General features: G+C 35.7%; 3 protein-coding genes across 3 annotated transcripts; 1 reads left to right on the top strand and 2 right to left on the bottom strand.

Annotated features, from left to right (window-relative positions):
* Nucleotides 1-59: 59 nt before the first annotated feature.
* On the top strand, nucleotides 60-5,475 carry LOC122290091 (probable bifunctional methylthioribulose-1-phosphate dehydratase/enolase-phosphatase E1). The gene is made up of 12 exons (XM_043097628.1): nucleotides 60-356; nucleotides 754-890; nucleotides 1,390-1,485; nucleotides 1,669-1,788; nucleotides 2,060-2,149; nucleotides 2,533-2,712; nucleotides 2,860-3,015; nucleotides 3,616-3,765; nucleotides 3,825-3,926; nucleotides 4,539-4,648; nucleotides 4,728-4,846; nucleotides 5,274-5,475. The coding sequence occupies exons 1-12, from the start codon at nucleotides 131-133 to the stop codon at nucleotides 5,363-5,365; spliced, it is 1,578 nt and encodes a 525-aa protein (XP_042953562.1). The 5' UTR covers nucleotides 60-130; the 3' UTR covers nucleotides 5,366-5,475.
* A 1,616-nt stretch (nucleotides 5,476-7,091) lies between these two features.
* Nucleotides 7,092-8,432, bottom strand: LOC122288911 (VQ motif-containing protein 4-like). The gene has a single exon (XM_043095732.1). It carries the CDS (start codon nucleotides 8,155-8,157, stop codon nucleotides 7,465-7,467), a length of 693 nt encoding a protein of 230 aa, XP_042951666.1. The 5' UTR covers nucleotides 8,158-8,432; the 3' UTR covers nucleotides 7,092-7,464.
* Nucleotides 8,433-14,428: 5,996 nt separating this feature from the next.
* LOC122288906 (dynamin-related protein 5A-like) lies at nucleotides 14,429-18,909 on the bottom strand. The gene is made up of 8 exons (XM_043095727.1): nucleotides 18,490-18,909; nucleotides 17,814-18,005; nucleotides 17,517-17,723; nucleotides 16,814-17,242; nucleotides 16,195-16,422; nucleotides 15,917-16,112; nucleotides 15,008-15,692; nucleotides 14,429-14,771 (listed from the first exon to the last, which is right to left on the bottom strand). The coding sequence occupies exons 1-8, from the start codon at nucleotides 18,835-18,837 to the stop codon at nucleotides 14,585-14,587; spliced, it is 2,472 nt and encodes an 823-aa protein (XP_042951661.1). The 5' UTR covers nucleotides 18,838-18,909; the 3' UTR covers nucleotides 14,429-14,584.
* Between the last annotated feature and the right edge of the window lie 2,282 nt (nucleotides 18,910-21,191).

Below are 21,191 nucleotides of genomic sequence, written 5' to 3'. Positions count from 1 at the left end.
AGATTCCCTTTCAACCAATCAAAACTGAACGCAGCCTATGACTATGATATAAGCTAAATCCACACGCATGGTGACTCTGTGTCACTCTCTCCAGCGCAAATAAGTACTCTGTTTCTCTCTACAGAATCCAATGGCCGCAGTACCAGCGGTGGCTGTAAACGGAGTGAAGTTGGGGATGCCATCACAGGCGTACCTGGAGGGGAAGGCAGTGAAGGACACGAGGGTTTTAATCTCGGACCTCTGCCGCCAGTTCTACAATCTTGGATGGGTCTCGGGAACTGGTGGCAGCATCACCATCAAGGTCCACGATGACTCCATCCCAAAGCCCCACCAGCTAATCGTCATGTCTCCCTCAGGTGTTTGCTCCTTAATTTTTCAAACTTTTTTTTTTCCTTTTGGTTTCTGGCTACTTTGTATCCTTGCTCGACTGCGTTTGTGCTTCAATTTTGTGTCTTTTGATTTTCGGGGAATACGTTTTTCAAGCTCAGTACACACGTGTTGTTCCGGATTACACAGTTTGGATTATGTATTCAAGTTTCAGCTTGGTGTTTTCGCGTTCTTCTGGTATTTTCATTTCGGATATTCGTAATTATTCTCAGTTCGTGTTTGCGTGTTTGTGTTTGTACACTTTTACGTGCGGGTTGATTCCTGGGCATATTGTATTTTGCTCAATTGTCTTTCTTGTGGATTTTGCTGTATTATTTGAGCTTTAGATATGTTATTCTCATATTGTGCATTCTTTAACGTGAGTAGGTGTTCAGAAGGAGAGAATGGTACCGGAGGATATGTATGTCTTATCTCCAGACGGGTCTATCTTGTCACAGCCATCTCCTAAACCATATCCACATAAGCCTCCTAAATGTTCTGATTGTGGTCCTCTTTTCTTGAAGGTATTAATTGTCTGTGCGTCGTAAATTACTAACTATTAGCTAATTGCGGGATAGTTTTTGTTGGGTATGGGAATCAATTTGGAGATCAAGTAACTCTGAATGCAGCATGACCAGACTGGTTAATATGTTGTAGTTTTGAATGAGCTCAAACTTTAGAAAATTTAAAGTTGATCTACGTAGCGTTGTAGCTGAATCTGAGAAACGGGTTCGATGTGATGAAGTTGTAAAGTGTTTCTTGAAAGCAGGCTCTTGACGAGCCTGTGATGTGAAGTTTCATCACCTTAGTCATGCACGTGAAAGAATTTTGCTCAATGATTTAGGCCTGCCCTAACTTTTAGTTAATGCATTAGCCTGTCTTTTCATCTTCATATTGCTTTTGGGGAATGGATTCTTTTGGTTATGACTTTATATGTAATGATCAATGGTAATTAGATCTTTGTTTAGCTGGCTTCTTATCCCTACTTTTTCCTATCTTGATTTTATGATTTTTTTTTTCTAGGCATATGAGATGTGTAATTCTGGAGCTGTTATCCACAGTCATGGAGTTGAATCTTGTCTCGTAACAATGCTACACCCACTTTCCAAAGAATTTCGAGTAAGCCTTTTATTATTGGCATATGTAAGGGAGGATAAAAAACATATTTTTTCTAAGAAAAGAATTCTGGTTACTGTTCTCTAAATTGGTCATCATGTTTATTACATACAACCACTCTTGCCCAGCTTATAGTTTGCCTTTTCTTTCCTTTGATTTGTTGGTGCTTGTTGGAACAATGTGCAGATCACTCACATGGAAATGATAAAAGGAATCAAAGGGCATGGTTACTATGATGAACTTGTGGTCCCTATTATAGAGAACACTGCTTATGAATATGAGCTCACAGAATCTCTTGCTAAAGCTGTATGTTTTGTTGTACATTTTACTCTGCTTATTGATTTTATTGGCCGTTAATCTCAAGTTGTAGATGGCACCCTGTGCTTTTTGAGAGATAAAAAAAGGAAAAAGGAAAATAGATATGAAGATAGTATTTGTGCAAAATTTAATCCTATAATACAATGCTTGCTCTGGTAACACCCCTAATTGTTATTATGTCGTGATATACAACTACACATTCAGACATTGTTTTTTTTATATTGCTTCAGACTGATTAACTTGCCTTCATATTTCTTAGATTGAAGCCTACCCAAAAACAACAGCTGTTCTTGTTCGTAATCATGGCATATATATATGGGGAGACTCATGGATAAATGCAAAAACTCAGGTTTGTTTCTGTCTATGGAAAATGTAAAATGTTAGAGAATGTTGTGCTATATTTTACCCTTCTAGAAGATTGTCTTGATAGCATTAGAGCTGTACATAGGAAGGCAGCTCCTCTGTTCACAATTTCTTCTCTGTTCACTTAGTCACTAGTGCAATTTACAGATTTGGGAACAGAAGATTAGCTTTCTGATACTTTGTTCTTATACGCAGCCATATCACGAGATCATAGCTGTGACTGATGGATAATGAATATTTAGTATTTATATTTAGTGTTTAAATCCATACAAACCCGGCTGCCTGTATATCAACGTCTAGGACAACTTTTTTCACATGATCTTTAACATCTTTCTACGCAATCTCTTCCAATGTTGTCTTTCCTTTCAGGCGGAATGTTATCATTATCTTTTTGATGCTGCTATCAAGCTTCACCAACTGGGGCTGGACTGGTCTACTCCTAACCATGGTCCCATTTGGAATGTTAAAGGAGGTTTAGGCAGTGGTGCATCTGCAAACATGTCTGTGAAGGCAGGGGCGAGTGCAGATCATGGAATTGAGCCATTGCGAGTGAGTTTGTGAGCTGTTCTTCCTTTTATTGGAAATCTTGGGATTCTAGACCCATGGCCGATATTTTTCCCATGATTTCTCCTTCTAAATGTTGTCTTTTTTATACTTAATATCGTAAAACTCTTTCTCTAATTATTTGGGTTGCAGCGTTGCATTGTTCTTGACATTGAAGGGACTACAACCCCTATATCATTCGTTACTGAGGTTCTCTTTCCATATGCTCGTGACAATGTTGGGAGGCATTTATCTGCAACATATGAGACTGCAGAAACTCAAGATGATATTAACTTGTTGCGGTCCCAAGTAAGATTTTTTTTCGATGTTTGGTGCCAATCTGGTCAAAATTTCACTGGTCTCAGAGATCTGAAAATCAGTGGAGATTCGTGCTTTTGTCATCACCCACGATCCTGTCAAAAGATGGTTATGAGTTCTTTAATTTTGAAATCACACTTGTATATCTTCAATGGTAGGGGTGGCAATTCAGCCCCATAAGGTGGGGGTGGTTTAGGCAATAAATATTGTAGCAGTTAAAATGGTTCCTCTTTTAGAGGGTAATGAAGGAGTTGCCTCTGACATTTTTGTGTTACCTAGATTGTTGCTGACTCTACAGAGCCTGTATTGCATGATATAGACGTGAGTGTGCTATCCAATGATTTAATAAGAAGGAAAACATTTCCACCAGTGAACACAAATCTAAACCCAAGTCCACAGTGTTGGGAATTATGACGGTAGACTCACTTCTATGTCCCATTGCAATTTAAAACTTGATGAATCATTATGGAAGAGTCTGGACGACTCGGACTAGTCGATGGAGTTGTTGCATCTTTGTTAAAATTTGGCAGAATTGAGTTCCCTAAGATTTTATTTTTTAAAACTGTAAATTAGTTGTCATTCTGAATGCAGGTTCAGGATGACCTGGATCAAGGTATTGTGGGTGCTGTTCCCATTCCCTCTGATAGTGCAGGGAAAGAGGAGGTGATTGCTGCTTTGGTTGCCAATGTGGAAGCAATGATAAAAGCTGATAGGAAGATCACTGCCTTAAAACAATTGCAGGTAAGCATATGATTCCTATGCAACCCATCTTGTGGATATAGCTGACTTTAGTTGTGCAGGGTCATATATGGCGTACTGGATTTGAGACAAATGAATTGGAGGCAGTAGTGTTTGAGGATGTACCGGAAGCTTTGGAGAAGTGGCATGCTTTAGGCATAAAGGTCTTTTACATTTCTCTCTCCCTCCCTATCCTTAAATTTTTTTATTTTTATTATTATTATTATTATTATTATTATTATTATTATTTTTTAACATCTTCCAATTTTTTGTCTTGATGCTGTGTTTCTTCATATCAATTGTATAGAATGTTGTTACCCGTAGCCTAATGGTATTCCAAACAATGCACATAACAGACACAGAAATACACACAAAAAGGCCCAGGCGCACACATGCAATACAATTTCAAAGCTCATCTCCAATAAAAAAAATATCACTCCCTACTGAATGAACTAGTCTTTTACTGAATCAAATGTCATTAGGATTTTTTTTTAATGGTCATCATCTTAGCTGCTCCCCAGTCCCTTCCACCCAAGGGTTGAATGGATGAGACCTTCCCATGAATAAGTGCTTTTGTAGGATCAAACTCTATTCTTCTTTTAGGAAAATGTTCTTCATTGAGCAAAATATTGTTGGTGCTGAAACAATTGTCACGTTCTTTGCAAGGCATCCTACCTTTAGCGAGAATACGAAGTGATTCCTTGAATGCATACGATATGCAATGTTAATATGACAGATATTTTCTTTGAAAGTTCCTGTGTTAACTTGTGCAACAGGTGTATATATATTCTAGTGGTAGCAGGTTGGCACAAAGGCTTATATTTGGAAATACCAGTTATGGGGATCTAAGAAAATATTTGTCTGGATTTTTTGACACCACAGTGGGGTAAGTTCTAAAGGTTCCGCAACGGCCGTGTTTTGTACTCAAGTACCTAGTATGATCTCTCTCTCTCTTTCTATCTCAGGAATAAAAGAGAAATACGCAGTTATGTTGAAATCTCTGAATCTGTTGGAGTTGATAAGCCATCAGAGGTTTTATTTGTAACGGATGTTTATCAAGAAGCTGAAGCTGCAAAGGCGGCAGGTAAGAAACTATATCCTCTGTGAAGGGAGAAAAAAAGATCTAATATGAATACCCAAATTGTTATTAGGAAATGTCACCTGCCACAATAATCATCTAGCTTCTTAATAAATTAGTTTTATAATCTAATGTATTATATCAAGTCACATCAGTTTGTAGATTTATTCTTATAAAATTCCTTCATGACTCTAGCATTCTCTTTGTAAAATCTCCGTCCTTGAAAGACAAACTTCTTTGTTGTTGAAAAACACATTCTCAAAGGCAAACTTCTTTGTGTTTGACAGTTTTGAGAGACATTCTCAACATATACATACAGAAGTGGTTTTGCTAGGGTAGTTTCGATCTTGCATCTCATGGGGAGGAACCCATGATAGAATTGGGCAGGCAAACTGTTTTTTTCCTATTATAATTACATCTAATTCTGTTGCAGGGTTGGAGGTGATGGTTTCCATCCGGCCAGGAAATGGACCCCTTCCCGAGAATCATGGATTCAAAACAATCAAATCATTCTCGGAAATCTGAATGCAGACGTGCCTCTGTAATCATATTAAATATGACAATTTTTTATGAAAGAGTACATACATGAATAACAAAAAGTCCTAAGATGACCTCTTTGTATGTGTTGCAGTCAATGCTTTGCCTGAATTTTTACTTTTAGATTAAAACAAAAATTAATTGGACTAATGAAAAGTCCTAAGATGACCTTCATTGTGCAAAATTCTGTACGTTACCAAGAACACCTTTGACTCCTAATGGTCGAGCTCGGAATATACATTTGATGGAGCTGAATATCCTCAATTGAAATGACGACCATCTGTGTACTATTCCTTGAGCGTGTGGAGAAATGACAAAAACTCGAGCAATTAATTTATATGAAAGACAAGCATAAAAAGGGAAAAGCCAACAAAAAAGGAGTCCTCAAATTGGTTAATTGGGCAAGCAAGGGGCCAAGTTTTATTGTCAAAGCAACTACAAATGAGGCTCGACATAAATGGGTTTCAGACTTTCTTCTCATATAATCACGGGAAATAAGTTCTACTTTAATGAACAATTTCCATAAAGTCCAAGATTGAATCTTAGCGAGAAACCCAAGTAAACAAACTGCCAAGCATTTTGCCTTATAACATACTCAAGTAGGGCTGGCTTAGCAGAGTTCCTCCAACATATACATCAACATGAGATGACTAATTACAATGAGATTATTAAAGTAAAAAGAAAAGGTAATCACTCCCATTAACTATATTCTCTTTTTCTTCTTTTTCACTCATTATAATAACAAGTAAAATTTTACTCATCATCTTTATACCATACATAATTTTTTAATTTTTTTCTCTTATCAAATATCTAGTGTATGGACGATAAGTGAAAAAATTCAGTTAGTTTAGGGAAAAAAATAAAAAAAAATTAAAAATAAGTGTTACGTGTGGTGTGTAGAATATGATAAGTAACAAAACTCTAAGATAAAAATAGACAGAATGTTTTGGAAAAAGAAAATGGTTAATTTTATTTTACTTTTTAGAAAAAAGAATTTGCCATTGTGCAGCATTAGACACAAAAAGAAAATTGCTTAAAATGTCAACGAGAATTAAATTTAATGTATATATGAGTTTATATATATAAGAACCTAACATTTACACCTATTTCCAAAACAATATACACAATCTATACGAGATTGTACATGCTACGACATGAGAGCTCAAACTTCTACGATGTTAAGCGTTCATCTTAATTTGTAGATGTTTATTCGTAGTTAATTTCAAACTTCTAGTATTAGACGAGCACTTCTCCTAAAACTTTTAAAATTTGATTGGTTTAGTAGTTCCGGTGTTTTGCATAATCCCAGAATCGAAAGGATCAGATGGTAGGAATCTGTCATCAAATAGAACATAATTTTCTATTGATGATACAGTCCCCGAGTGAAGGGAGCCCAGAAGGCTCTGAAACCCTTCCCCAAGTTGACTCCCATTCTTAAAGCCCTAGAATTTCAGCAAATACTAGATACGATTGGATATCCTTCCTATACAGTAAGCTTTACCAACAAAACAACACAAAATATCCTAATTTTCAGCCTTCACCCCCCATGTCCTATGTATGACAAGTATTCTTAAAACCCGTTCATCTCTCTCTCTCTCTCTCTCCACGAATATACACACAAGCATTCTTGAAACAACTGTTACACTTTGTGTAAAAATAATGCTTACGGGTAAACTGAAATTTGAATTAGAAGCTCATGTGTACACACAGGTCCTGCTTTAGGAGATAAATGATTTCCTGTTGATCAAATAAACCCCAGGTATGTAATTTTCTCACGAAATTGTTTGGAAATTCATCCATCGAACATTAACAGAGCAGAAGGAAAGAAACTCAAAAAGGCAATTGACCTGAACAAAATCTATCGAATCTTGATGGCTTCTAATAGTGATAATATTCCCATGAAAATATCAAAAAGATCAAAAGAAAAAACAAAGACCTTTACCATTCTAACTATGAGGAAGATGGATAAAATTGTACAATTAAAAGCAAGACGTCTACTTGTCGTTGAGAACCATCCAAAACCCACCGTGAATCCTCCTTTCAAACCGTAACAGAATAACAGTACCCTTTTACGAGACGTATCTTGATCAGGAGGAAGACCCTGAAACTCTTGGCGAACTCACTGGAAACAAAGGCAAAAGCTGTGGCTCGGAGTCTCTCGGCGTCGTCATCGGCGATGGATGCAAGTAAAACTTTTTCTCTGCGATGGCCTTCTCCTCCTCTGACGAGCTCCCCAGCGAAGGCGAGGAGGATTTATCAAACGGGTCTTCTCCATTCAATGGGGTAACAGGGCTAAGAGCAAGTGAAGGAAAGTCAAGCAGGCTTGGCGAGAGGATCTCCGGCTTGCGCGGCGAGAATCCGGGATTGTGAGAAAAGCTAGGCATCAAGGTGTTGATCATGAGGCTGTTCTTGAGGTTGTTCCTCCTCTCGTAGAGCTTGAACCCTTGTTGCTTCTTTTGTGCAGTCCTGATGGGAGGTATGCTATGGTTCTTGGATGGGGCTTGTGAGGGATCTTGGTTCGTCTTTGACGATGGTTTGGCTGTCTCCGGTGAGCCAGTGAGCATCTGGACAACTTGTTTGAAGGTGGAAGTGTCTGCTTGGACAAAGGTTGTCGGGTAGGGGTTGGAGTCAGATCTAGGGATGGCTTTTGGTGTAAGAGGTGGGGTGGGATTTTGGAGGCCATTGCTGTTGCTGCTGCTCACACCGTCGATGACATTGCTGGTTGGGGAGTTAATGGAAGATGGGTGCTCTCTTTCTTGGAGTTCTGAGGTGTTTTCCATTGATGGGTCCAGCTCCAACACCACCGAGAGAAAGAGAGAGAGAGAGAGAGAGAGAGAAGTGATTTGGGTGGAAGGGATGGAAGAGTGAAAAACAAGGTTTGACGGGGAAGGGTTGCTTATTCGATATGTTTTTGTTTTGGTCTGTCTCTCTCTCTCTCATATGAGCCTCTGGGAGACCTTTGGCTTCTATATACACTCCCAGTCCCAAGATTTCATTGTCTTTTTTGGGTGGGTGCCTGGGACCTCGGTTGATTGGCCAGTGAAAAAAATTCACATACGGTTTTGGGAATTTGATCGAGAAACAAGGGTATTGGATGAATTAGGAATTTGTAGGCATCAGCGTCTGTGCCACCAGTGCCAAAATTTTTATTTTGTTAAAAAATTTCCATCCATGTTTGTATGTACAAGTGGCATTGACTTCAGACCCAGACCTGTCTGCCGAGACTCTGGTACGTGAGTGTTTGTGCCTGTGATGGGATTGAAGATTGTGAAAAAAACCCAAGTATTTTAAGGATTCATGGATTTAAATGCGCTTGTGTTGCACGTGCAAATCAGATGATTCTCACAGTGTGATTGACGTTCTGGTGATGGTCTGCCTCAATTACCGGCAGTTGGTAACTTAGTACTGCTCGTATTCCTTTATAATTCCATCGTATTTACATAGTAAAACAGATAGATACATAAATTATATAAATTTTATAGAATTAAATATTTAATAAATATGTTTAAGAGGTGTGTCTGCCACCTTTTAATATATTAATTATTTATATGATATAATTTAATTTTAAATTTTAATATTAAAATTTAAATCTTATCATTTAAGTGATCACGTAAATAATATACTTTACATACCGACTTAAGAATATAATAACTCTTTTTTATTATTATTAAATGGGAATAATTCGTTTGTGAATAAAGTTGGGTTCTAGACATATACGCAGCAATAGCAATGGTCAGATTCTAATTCTCAATCCTCATTATTGTCAAATTAGTTTATTTCTTAATATCTTGTTCCGTATCCACATTAACATATTGGGTGGCTCATAATTTTCTTGATCACATAAATGCATAAAAAGCAATAAAGGAAAGAGAATCAAATTCTTATTAGATTGATCAGCAAATAGTAAGAAAAAAAAAAAAACAAAACAAATTAATTAAGAAAGAGAGACTATCGTGGGGGACCCAATGCCCATAACCCTTATATATATAAATATATATATATATATATATTTATATGTGTACTTATATATGCAGCTGCTGCAAAAGGAATTGCAATGTGTCACGGACAATGGTCATGATCATAATCATTCTGGTTTAGATTGTGGAGTCCCCAACAGACTCCATCATCAAGGTATCAACCATTTAAATTTAATTTCAGAATCGATTCCTTAGCTCAAGTAGTACTGTTTGACTTATAGAAAATTAGTAAAGAAATATTTTAAAATTTTATAAATAAAAATAAATTTATAAATTGACGTAATTTTATATGATATTTTAGATTATTAAATAAATTTAATATATTATATGAAATTATTTTAATTTATAAATTTATTTTTTATAAAATATTTTTATAGTAAGATTACTAAAAAAAAAAAAAAAATGTGTTATTTATATTTTATAACACTTTGTATATGATTTCAGAAGATTTGCAGTCAAGTACTCATTGAATCAGCATGATGATTTTTGTCAAGAAATTGGTTCGAACTTAAAAGATGATGATGATCATCGATGGAGAACAAAATTGCAAAATCCAAGTGGCAAATGAGTAGATTTTCTGAAAGAATGGATGGCAATGAGCATATAACACGGAATTCCAACTGTTTTTTTTTTTTTTTTTGGGGGGTAATAAAATGATTGATGGGGTTTGTAATCTCTGGCTCCAGAGTTGAGTGCTAGTTGCAATGTCAAACACTCATCAATATAATGATATTTTGCCAGACAGACAGGAACCTTGTTATCATTTCGCTGTAACATGGCAAGCTTTGTTTCTTTAATCTCTCTCTGTCTCTCTCCCTGTCTCATATGCATACATGCACGCACATAAAATCTCTCACTTCTCCTCGGATACTTTATTCAGCTAGCTAGCCAGCCCTAGTAACCATGCATGCAATCAAGCCAAGAGCAATGTTAAATATTTTTGTATCATATGTAACTTTTGCACATTTTCTTTAAAAAAAAAATGAGATTTATTAATAAAAAATAATTTCTTTTATATAAATTTAATATTTATTCATTTTATAAAAAAAATTAACAAAGAACGAAACAAAAAAAAAAACAAGTCCCATATGTGCATTTATTAATCGTGTTCCATTGCTCTTACAAAATTGCTTAAATATCCAAACTAGTCTATGGTAGCTCATCCGACCATAAAGCATAGTAACTTAGATAATTATTAATAATAGTATCCACAATTAATATTATTAATTAATTAATAATAATAATAATACTTATATGGTATCGGGTTGGCCGACTTGACTAAATCGAATCTTAAACAATGCAACTATGAGGTGGCATTTTGGTAGGTTTTATGCTGTGGGGATGGTGACAACTTTGTTTAGAATCTTATTCTATTTTTTATTTTCTTTTTTCTTTTTATGATTTTTAAGGGTCCGCCGACCTTAGTCGTATTATCTCATCACCGTCACAACCGGTCTAAGAGCATTGGCAATGGACTAGCCATTGCCCAATGCAAATCCAAAATTTTGAAGTTAAAGCTTATTTTTCTTTATATTGGACTAGCCATACATAAGAAGTTTAAGATTTTATCGACAGTAAATTTAAGCTCCTCACCATACTCGGAGAGCTCTTGTGCAAAGTTCAAACTCATATTTTATTATTTTAAATCTCACACTCACGCTCACACTCACACTCACACTCACGCTTCCCTCCCCTCTTGTAGAAAGACCAAAATTACATAAAAAGTTTCACTCTCTCATTGACAATCACATGTAGGATATTTCTATTATTTTTTTTTCTAATATAGTAGGAGATATCTATTGTAAAAATGTCTACTATTTTTTACAATTTTCTAATATAGTAGGGATATATTTATTGTAAAAACTTGGATATTCTATGAAAAAATATTTCCAAAATAATAATTTTACTTTTTAATGAAGTTATTAATAATTAATATATGAAGTGTATTTGTAAAATATTAGAAAAAATTATCTAACATTATTAAAATATACAATATTATATTATTATTTAAAATTTAAAATAACTAGTCCAATGTAGACTAGTCTAGTTAAAAGTTCATATTATAACTAAAAGACCACATTAGAGTTCCATTTTAGACTTGGCAATAGCTAGTCAATTGCCAATACTCTAAGCTCTTGTTTGGCACATAATGTTTTATCCACATAACCAGGCCAATATATATTTACTTCAAAACCCTTTTTTTAATAAATAAATAAATAAATCTAAGGATTTCAGCTTAATTTAGGGCTAATATTTATAGAAAAATTCTATACACCATAAGTTCATAACAACATTCTATTTTCATCTTACTATATAAAATGTGATATATTTATCACTATTGGATAATCCTTTATTGGATGATACTTTATCATTCAATAGTGATAAATGTGTCACATCTTATATAGTAAAATGAAAATAAGATGGTGGTGTGATATATAACATTACTCATAAGAAGCGACAACATTTAATTGAAACAGTTGAAATGATTGATCATGCATTATATGGAGGGGTTTCGGATTTTCTTTTTCTGTTTTGGTGGGGATGAAACCCTAATCTTCCTCTCTGAAAGTGATATATATATATATAGTTTTGGGGATAAAATTTGATTTTCTCTTGATAAAGTATAACGCTTAAAAGGGAATTATATCTTTTATTCAAATATTTGGAATATTGGATTTAAAACCCATGAAAAAACAGGTATATATACACGATATTGCAGAAAGCTTGTTGGTGGGTGAGCATGTTGTCTGGGTTCCAACATTATTCTGATAGAGAAAGGTGGAAGACCTTGACTTGGTGCATGTGTGAGTCTCTCTCTTGGTTAGAAGACCTGAAATCTGTGATTGTTTAGACAATTGAATTTCTGTTTCTAAAAGCCAACAACGCAATTATACATGGATGATCATCCACAGACGTTAGCAAGAAGAAAATGCAAAACAATTCGAATGATCAGGAGTTATTAGCCAAGAGAAATTAATTATGGATCATCTACAGTATGGCTTTTTCACTATTTCACCTGCATTTCATCTTCAAAAAAATAATAATAACTCGGTTATCAATATTTATTGTTCGTTAGTGCTATTTAAAATACTCGCTTGTATTTATTCTTACTTAAAAGAATGGCTTTACAATCACACATGGCGGGATCCCAACAGTGCAATGGTTTTTTTTTTTTTTTGGCTTTTTTTCATATATAATTTTAAATATTTTTCAATATTTAAAAAAAAAATCATAACATGATTAAAAAATACTTCATTAGTCATTAAGTTAAAAAAAAAAAAAAAAAAAAAAAAAAAAAAAAAAAAAAACAGCAGTGGCTTTATACTTAAAATACTTAAATTTTTTTTCTCCTAAAAAATCATATGAGATATGATTAGCTATAGAAACAACAGTAAGTTGGGTATGGATGTTTTGGGATGGGAAAAACGTTCCTGACCCAGAACCGGTTAAAACATCATGCAAACCAAAAAATTATCCAAATCTAATTCAAATTCATGTCATTTTCCTATACCTGCCGTACTTTATTCATTGTGTTCAACTGGAATAAATCTAGAAGATGAAATACTTGATGCAAAGTTCTATAATATTATTTAACGACAATATTCATCTTAACACACTATATTTAAGCCACGTCGTGCTGGTCCATTTTTCTACCAAACTTATTGAACAATGGCTATAGAATTATTGTCACCATATGTTAATAGTAATATTCCGACCACATTATATTGCGAAAATACCCAAAAAGATTAATGATATATATTCTTATCACAACTATTTTTAATGATTTGATTGAGGATGAGAAAAAGATAAAGAAAGAAACGGTTGGGCACATTTACAAAAAATTGAAAATTATGGTAACATTGTGAAACAAAAATATTAGAAATTAAGACACTATTTAGTAATGGAAAATACTGGGGAGATCGATGAAGTGCACGTTGCACCACCATCCCTTAAGTTATACCCTATGCTCCCATAAAAAATATCATATTTGGACTTATATTTCAAAAAATTAGTCGAAGTTGTAATTGTATATCTTTTTTAATTGGTACTGGGTGTTCGAGAATAAATTTCTGACTAATTCTGAGAGTGCTCAGACCTTCAATAAAAAATTTCTAATGAGTGCATATTAGATAATTCAAGTTGAATATATATATATATATATATATATGTGTGTGTATATATTTAAAAGATTATAAAGTCAAGTTCCTTCTAATAAAGAATCGATATAATATTCATGACTCTAACTCTTATCAATACATCTCTCATATATACGATATGAGACTCAGTGTATTGAAAAATGGTAAAGATGATAAGGCTAATCCAGTTTTATGCTGTTGGAGTAGGTCTCTTGTTCTAGGGACATTGGGGATGGTGGGTTCGGGGACCACTTATTGACCATGTTACAAAAGGTTCATAATGCTGGCAGAGATTGTTGACAATGTCTGTCTCTCTTTTATATATGCTTCCTTTCGTGCTTTTTAAACTTTAATGTCGAAAAAAGTCCATCCCGAGAATTATCAGGACTTTTGAGTCTTAAGTATTAGAATTTGAGAAATATGGCTTCGGTAGCTGAGTGATTAGAATTTGAGAAATGATATTTATATTCTTAGAATTTGTAACTCTTACCATTTTTTTTTTTTAAAGTTATATTTATTATTAAAAAATAATAATTTTTTTATATAAATCTCATATTTATATTTTTTTTAAAATGAGTACACAAGACCTATATGCCTAAAGAGTCATTACCCTTAAAATTTTGAATAGCCAAACAGGTCAAACTCCCTCTCCCGAACTAAAAACAAGAACGTTTGCTTAAAAAGAAATTATTCAAGGAATTAGAATAATCCAAAGAAGAGAATTAGATTTGAAGTCATATAAAGACAGCATATGATTGATTTTCCTTTTTCCTAGCGACATTTAATACAAGCTAACTTGGCCCGCCGAATATAATTAATAATGTTTTAGGGAACCAACTTGGTCCAAAATCGCAGAGCACCAAACTACTCGTCATTTTAATTCTCATCATCTTTATAAATAGGAAGATCGACAAAGAAAAAGTTTTTCACTTGCGGCATTTAGAAGAATCAGGCTTCTATTCAAAACTCTTACGTAATATCGTTGTTACAGAATACAGATGCAACAAAAGCATGCAGGGCCCTATAAGAATGAGAATTTTGCATGTTCACTAGATGTGAAACCTATGAGCTCCCGTTTTCAACGCAGTTGCCAATTAAAGTGCACGAGCAACACTTTTGAACTCATTCAAGCAAGATCGGAGTACCTTTTGACGCTTCTGAAGAGACTGACGTTCGTTCTGCAGTACACCAATGGCGTCAGGAGCAACAAACATGTCCATGAATTTTTCATCGTTCACGGCAAATAAATCCAACCCAAGTGCCACCACAAGCCTTTCACGGCTGCACAGAGCAGAACACATAACAGCTTCGTAAAATCAGTTCTTTAGCAAAAAAGTGAACAAAAAAATAAAAATTGCATCAGAAACTTTCGAGAAATCCCTGAATCCCTCAAAACACAAAATCGCACCAGAAAATGCTGCTCGAACTGTCGCAAGGACAACATGTGCTAGTGTTCCTGTATATATAAATGCTCTTTGTGAACGTACGTTAAGAGTTTGAAATAAAAACAAGCTTACCAAGGGGTTAAGAATCCAGAATTCAAAGTTGAGGCCACGCTTCGCTCAACAAGAACTTCACGAATCCGTGCATAATGATGTGCAGCTGATGAACAGATTTCTGAATAGGCTGAGCCTGAATTTGAACCGGTATCACCAAATAAGAGACTACCACCATTTTGAACTCTTACGTGATCAGTATTTCTGTTATTGCCTGTCAATCTTGAAATCCACTTTCTTGCTCCAATATCATTTCCAAGTTCTTTCTTGACCCCAGCATATGCTGCTTCACATGGCTGATCAGGTGATGGGGTCTCAGGCACAGTCATTTGGCTTTCTCGAAGGGCTCCTCGAGCTTCTGCTGCTTTCCCTGGTGTGGTTTGTTGTCCAGTCATTTCCGGAGCTATGTTCTCTTGATCTCTCATTATTTCGTCACGGGCTGCTGGGCCCCCATCAGTTAGCTCAAGACAAAATGAACCAGCTGAAGCCTGGTTGAACTTGTAAAAAGAGGTTGCACTCGAGCCAAAGCTTCCTCGAAAGCCATTCTCATAACACACCTGCGAGTATGGGCTTGTAACTGAATCGAGGTGATGCCGAGCCAGTTGCTTGCATTGTTTGGCAAGGTCCTTAATAAAGCGGTTGTAAGCATGCCTTAAAGCAGCATGAAAACCAACGTAGCCATCCATTTTTTCTGATTTCATCCCATCTGCACATTAGACAATGTCCAATGACTTCGTGATTAGTTACATGAAAATTTACAGGCCAATACAAACAATTAGAAAGCAAAAGAAGATTACAGGAGAGCAAAAGAGGAAAATAATATGAACTGAACGTATCAAAGCTCCAATCCTGACTTTTTGGGTTTTCAACAAAACAACATAAACGAACAATGTGAGAAAAACGTTAACAAAGTGTTAATAAGCTTCTCACATTCCGAGTCCCCACTCTGATTTCGTTCTAGAGCAAGATCGTAGAGATTCCCCAAAACAAAAGCAAGCCGATCACAAGCAGTGTCAAGAAGAGGAGCAAGCCATGATCTGGCAGCTGTACGGGCAATTTCTGCAGCTGCTTCTGTTACTCCTCTGCCCCCACCTCTGCCAGCATGGGCAAGTAATATATTTGCCACCTGTAAAGAGACTAAATAATTCACCAGTTCACAGAAGATCTCAATCCATTATTCAAGGTAAATTTCTCTATAATATATATACCTTCTCCCTCGACACTGGGGGGCATTCAATAGAATAAACAGCACAGCGAAATTCATGCATCACCCTTTCAAAAGCAGCTCCTCCATAGAGCCGAAGGGTAGCATTGGGAGGCTTTATATCTGCAGTAACACTGGGCCAACTGCCAAGCCCACTTTCTGACTGCTCCTCCATTGTTGTTTTTCCCCATTGCTCTGGGGCAGGATCTGCTGCTCCATCAATCAAAGCTCCCTTTACAGTAGGCATAAGCAGATACCATTTTTAGAGAAACGTATAAAACTTACTTTCGGAGAGATACAAAAAGATAGAATTACTCAGTACAAGAAGTAGTTGGTTGATATTTTCTGTTGGTAGGGGACGGTTGATAAAAATAGTTGGAACTTTCTGTTCTATTTAATGCCAACGACTTGGGTGGAGGAATTCACATTAGAGAGAGAAGAATATGTTGTTAAGTAGAAAAAATATAAGACGGAAATAATATATAATCAGAAATTTCATGGAGATTCATGAATTACAAGAAGCTCACACAAGGGAGGAGAACTGGTTATGTTCACGGAATGAAGAACTTCTAGAATAGTTTATGACAGCATAGATGTTGATAGGTTTCACAGAAATTACCCACCACATGATTGCTGATAGAAGCCGCATACAACATAGCTGATCTCCTAAGATGAGAAATATCAGAAGTGGCCTGAATTTTACAGTCCATTTTGTCCAGTTCAGCTGTAACTTCACTGCAGCGCTGCTCAAGCAAAGCTAGAGTTGCTGGAGCAGCTTCTTTATATCTCTTCTGAAGCTCGGACTCCAAATAATCTCTCAGATGGCCAAAACCAATGTAAGGCCTGAATTTCTCCTCATCAAATCCACCCTTGACTCCCTCATTGAGATGACGTAGGACTTCCGAGTCCACCTGAGATATCTGCTTGCGGAATTCATCATTTGAAATGGTGCCCCTGTCCTTTGGAAGGGCCACAAAAAATGGACGTGTGTTATCTCCTAGGTAGCCGCTTGCACTCAAATATCGGTCCACTTCCCACCTGTCACTGAACTCCTGCATTTATAAGCATCTTAAAATAAGAATTCAAATATACAATGATGATATCAGTAAAACCACTCACTTCTGCTATACAATGAAAACAAGTTTCTTTAGTTAGTGGTATCTTCACTACAGAAAATATCAACAGCATAGGGAAGCTTCAAATGATTCATTTGAAGTCCATCGAGAATATGAATGATAGAGACATCCACCGACATGTATATCTATTATCTAGTATGCTTAGATTTGCTTCCTGGAGATAAATTCAACAAACACTAAAAGTTCGTACCTTGAGACGATTATCAAATTTGGAGACGACAATTACTGTCCGTCTGAACGTTGGATCAATTTCACGAATGGAATCCAACCACAAAGATGAACACCACTCCACACTACTCTGTTGAAGGAACAACAGAATGCGATGGGGAGGACTAGCCAATGACTTCACCATTGTAAGAATTTCCTCGGGGGTGCTTTCTGGTTCTCCCTTCTTTGCCTGCCGACAAAGTTTCAAAACCAAAAAATCATTTTATAGCATAATAATATCAAACGTTTATTCCCCATCATCAAATACAAGAGTGCCCACCTTAAGAACGAAGCCCGGGGTATCTATAATGGTGAGATTAGGACAATGTGCATATTCAGCTCTCATCACGATTGCCTTAGAAGAAACTGAAGCTTTAGTCTTCTTCAAAAGTGCCTCAGTCCGGGACTTTATGATATCTGCAATTGCAGATGCCAAAATAACAGGACTTCCATATTCTTCAGAATCCTCTTCCTGTTTTTAATGCTCAAGTTTCAGTATTTTTGCATATTAAACATTGAGGCATCAAGAAAGATATAGATAGAGTCATAGAGAACAAAACAGAAGGAAAAAAAGTGAATTAACCACCTCTTGAAGAAGATTACAACCGTGTTCATTACCCACCGACCATCATAAAACCCTATTTACATCTAGAAGCAGCCTGACCTACACGTTTTCAGTTTTCGACATCCAAAACCGCAATACTTTAATAAATATAGTATCTACTGTTAATTCTAAAGAGACAAACAAGAGACTGAATTTGATCCACCTAATTATTTCAACATGAACAGTATAAATAACTCCAATTTCCATTTTCTTTTCATTTTCCTGCATTTCCAGCAAATCAAGCGAAGTCTATGTGAGATATGAATCAGAAATTAACTCAGTACTCATTAATAAGTTCCCAATGTCCAAGAAAACAATCGTAATGAGAAATTCTTCAAAATCCGAAGGAGACCTGGAAGCGGCAGCGGGGTTCGAGGGCGGAGGGATCGTGGACCATCTGGAGAATGAGGGGGCGGCGGGTGCCCATCTCGACCTCGCGGACGTTGAAGCGGAAGCCTAGAAGGGCTTCGAGGAGTGAGCTCTTTCCGTCGGATTGGCCGCCCAGGGCGACGATCTCTGGGATCGGGAGTTTCTCGCCGAAGGCCACCGCCGCGGCCTGAAGACGGTTGTAGGCCTCAAAGCGAGAGGAGCGAGCGGATGAGTCGGCGGAGTTGGTGTTGGGATGAGGGTGTTTGCGGGACATGGCAGAGGCGGACTTGTCCGAGGGGGTCCTGGTGGGAGTGGTGACAAAGGTAGCCATTGGAGCAATGGAGAGAGAGAGAGAGAGAGAGAGAGAGAGAGAGAGAGAGATTTTGAATTTGAAATAGGCTCGTGAAGCCGTTGGGAAAAGGGAGTTTATGGATGAAATCTTTTTGATGGGCCGGACGGTATTTTTTCTTTGTTTACTCCTCAATGATCAGCCCACAAAAAGGCCCATTGAAAAAATCCCAACTTACAAGAAACGTTGCCGTTAGAAATTTGAACTGCAAAACGAAGCTTTGCACTATTAGTAGAACAACTTCACATGAAAGTCCTTTTTTTCTTTTATCTTAACACTTAGGCCCAGATTCGTTACACAAAATCAAAATACTCATCTCATCTTATCTCAACTCATCATTATAATTTTTTTAATTCTCCATACAAAATATAATAAACAATTTTATTTTTTCAAATCTTAATACAAAATTAATATTACAAAATTATATTATAACAATATTTTATTCATTACTATTTAAAACATCTCATCTCATCTGTGTAACCAAACGGGAACTTAATACACTTATATATTAAGATAGATGTGTGTAATATAAGACTTTCTTATAACATTTCTCTTATTAGTAATCAAAGTCATCATGCCGTGTGTGAATGAAGCCATACGATACAAGTTTTTTTGTTATTTTAGTAACTCTTCTAATTCTAAAAAAAACTTGTTTTTGCATCTTCCTAATTCTAACCAGCTTCTCCCCCAATCCCATCGCTTACAGCTTTTCCTAGCTTCTCAAGCTTTAACTTAATTCAAATTCAAGCCACCAAAATACATTTAATCCACAAAAATTTTGAAAATTTACAAAAAGATCCATGAATTACATTCAATCCACAAAAATCTATTAAATCCATAAAAATATCCTAAATTCATAAAATAATCATCTGATTTACATCCAAGTCACGAAATACATTAAATCTACAAAATCTTCTAAATTCACAAAAAATAAAAAATAAAAAAAAAAATCCTAGATTACATTCAATCCAAAAAAAAAAAAAATCCTAGATTACATTCAACCCACAAAAATCTATTAGATCTACAAAAAATACATTAAAGTCCACAAAAATACATTAAAATCTATAAAAAAACACATTAAAGTTCACAAAACTCATTGTAGCGGTTGTAATCCATCCGTCTCATATCCATTCATCTCATACTACAACGGTTGTAATCCATCCAACTCAAACTACATCTATAAAGAATAAAACTCAAATATTGACGTTGTGTCGATAAATACATTCAAAATCTCGGAAAAAATAAATTGACTCGCTTATACTTTCTTAACTCTGAATCATTGTTTCTCGGAGTTAGGATCCAATAATTTCAACATTGAGCATATCCATGTCAGTATTGCCAAATAAATTCCTGTAAGTGTCCACGACTAGTGTATCTCCTCCATCTCTCTAATAATCAAGTAACAAATAAGAACACATTAAACCATGTTTGCAGGGAGTAAAAATATCAATGCCTCTTTACATTTCTCATTTGATGGTGCTTTCTTCATCTTCACCTTAGCTTTTCGCATGTTTATCTCCATCCTTGATACTTTCTGCAAAGATGGGGGTCTATCTTTCTCTCACACAATATGTAGACTGTGTACTTGCCCATAACCACTGACCGTAGTTATGTCATTTGCCATACAACCAACATTGAAACCCGTTTGGGTCATCGATAGGGGTTCTTGGTTGGCATCATACAACTCAATCATTGCATATAACTTACTTTTTGCATCCTCACTATGCTCGCTCGAACCCGCTGCATGAGTAATTATCTAATAACATATATTCAATAAACTTGAATATTTATTAGAATCTGCCTGTTGTTTGCTTGCATCATAACTACTATAGATTAACGTGTATCATCTTTTAATATCCTTCCTCCATCGATTTAAAATGTAGTTATATGACAAAAATTGAATCTCGTTACATTTGAAAACGGTGAAAATGTGTCGACACAATATCTGTCTCATCTTAAATAATCCACAAGAATATTTTGCAGCTACATCTACCTCACTAAAGTCCACAGAATGTGTAACCGGTTTAGTAAAATCTTTCAAACAAATTTCATCCCGAACCACATTGGTCTTTATTGCACCATCACTCTTATGTAATTTTGGATTCAAATCAATCTGTCGGTAACTTGCTTCTGAACTTTCTTGAATTTAGCATTTGTGTACAACTCTTGGAACCTCTTCTCAATCAGGAATTTAGATATGCAATGAATTGTGACACAAAATGAGTGGAAGTCCGTGACATTTTTATTCTCAATTATTTTTTTCAACATAGGGTTGACAGACTCTTTGAGATTTGTCTTAGCATGAACATAACCGTCAAAAAATGCATTTATGCTCT

The sequence above is a fragment of the Carya illinoinensis genome, chromosome 12 (assembly GCF_018687715.1).
Source record: "Carya illinoinensis cultivar Pawnee chromosome 12, C.illinoinensisPawnee_v1, whole genome shotgun sequence".
Taxonomy (NCBI): domain Eukaryota; kingdom Viridiplantae; phylum Streptophyta; class Magnoliopsida; order Fagales; family Juglandaceae; genus Carya; species Carya illinoinensis.
Note: the sequence above shows the minus strand (reverse complement) of the source record. Positions and strands in the feature narration are given on the sequence as shown.

What these genes read in the sequence shown, in the direction of transcription:
- LOC122290091 (XM_043097628.1), top strand. Translation starts at nt 131, where the DNA reads ATGGCCGCAGTACCAGCGGTGGCTGTAAACGGAGTGAAGTTGGGGATG. An exon ending in CAGAATCTCTTGCTAAAGCT is followed by an intron (nt 1,789 to 2,059) that starts GTATGTTTTGTT and finishes CATATTTCTTAG; the next exon opens with ATTGAAGCCTACCCAAAAAC. An exon ending in TTAACTTGTTGCGGTCCCAA is followed by an intron (nt 3,016 to 3,615) that starts GTAAGATTTTTT and finishes TTCTGAATGCAG; the next exon opens with GTTCAGGATGACCTGGATCA.
- LOC122288911 (XM_043095732.1), bottom strand. Translation starts at nt 8,157, where the DNA reads ATGGAAAACACCTCAGAACTCCAAGAAAGAGAGCACCCATCTTCCATT.
- LOC122288906 (XM_043095727.1), bottom strand. Translation starts at nt 18,837, where the DNA reads ATGGCTACCTTTGTCACCACTCCCACCAGGACCCCCTCGGACAAGTCC. An exon ending in AACCCCGCTGCCGCTTCCAG is followed by an intron (nt 18,006 to 18,489) that starts GTCTCCTTCGGA and finishes CATTAAAAACAG; the next exon opens with GAAGAGGATTCTGAAGAATA. An exon ending in TCAGAGTGGGGACTCGGAAT is followed by an intron (nt 15,693 to 15,916) that starts GTGAGAAGCTTA and finishes TCTAATGTGCAG; the next exon opens with ATGGGATGAAATCAGAAAAA.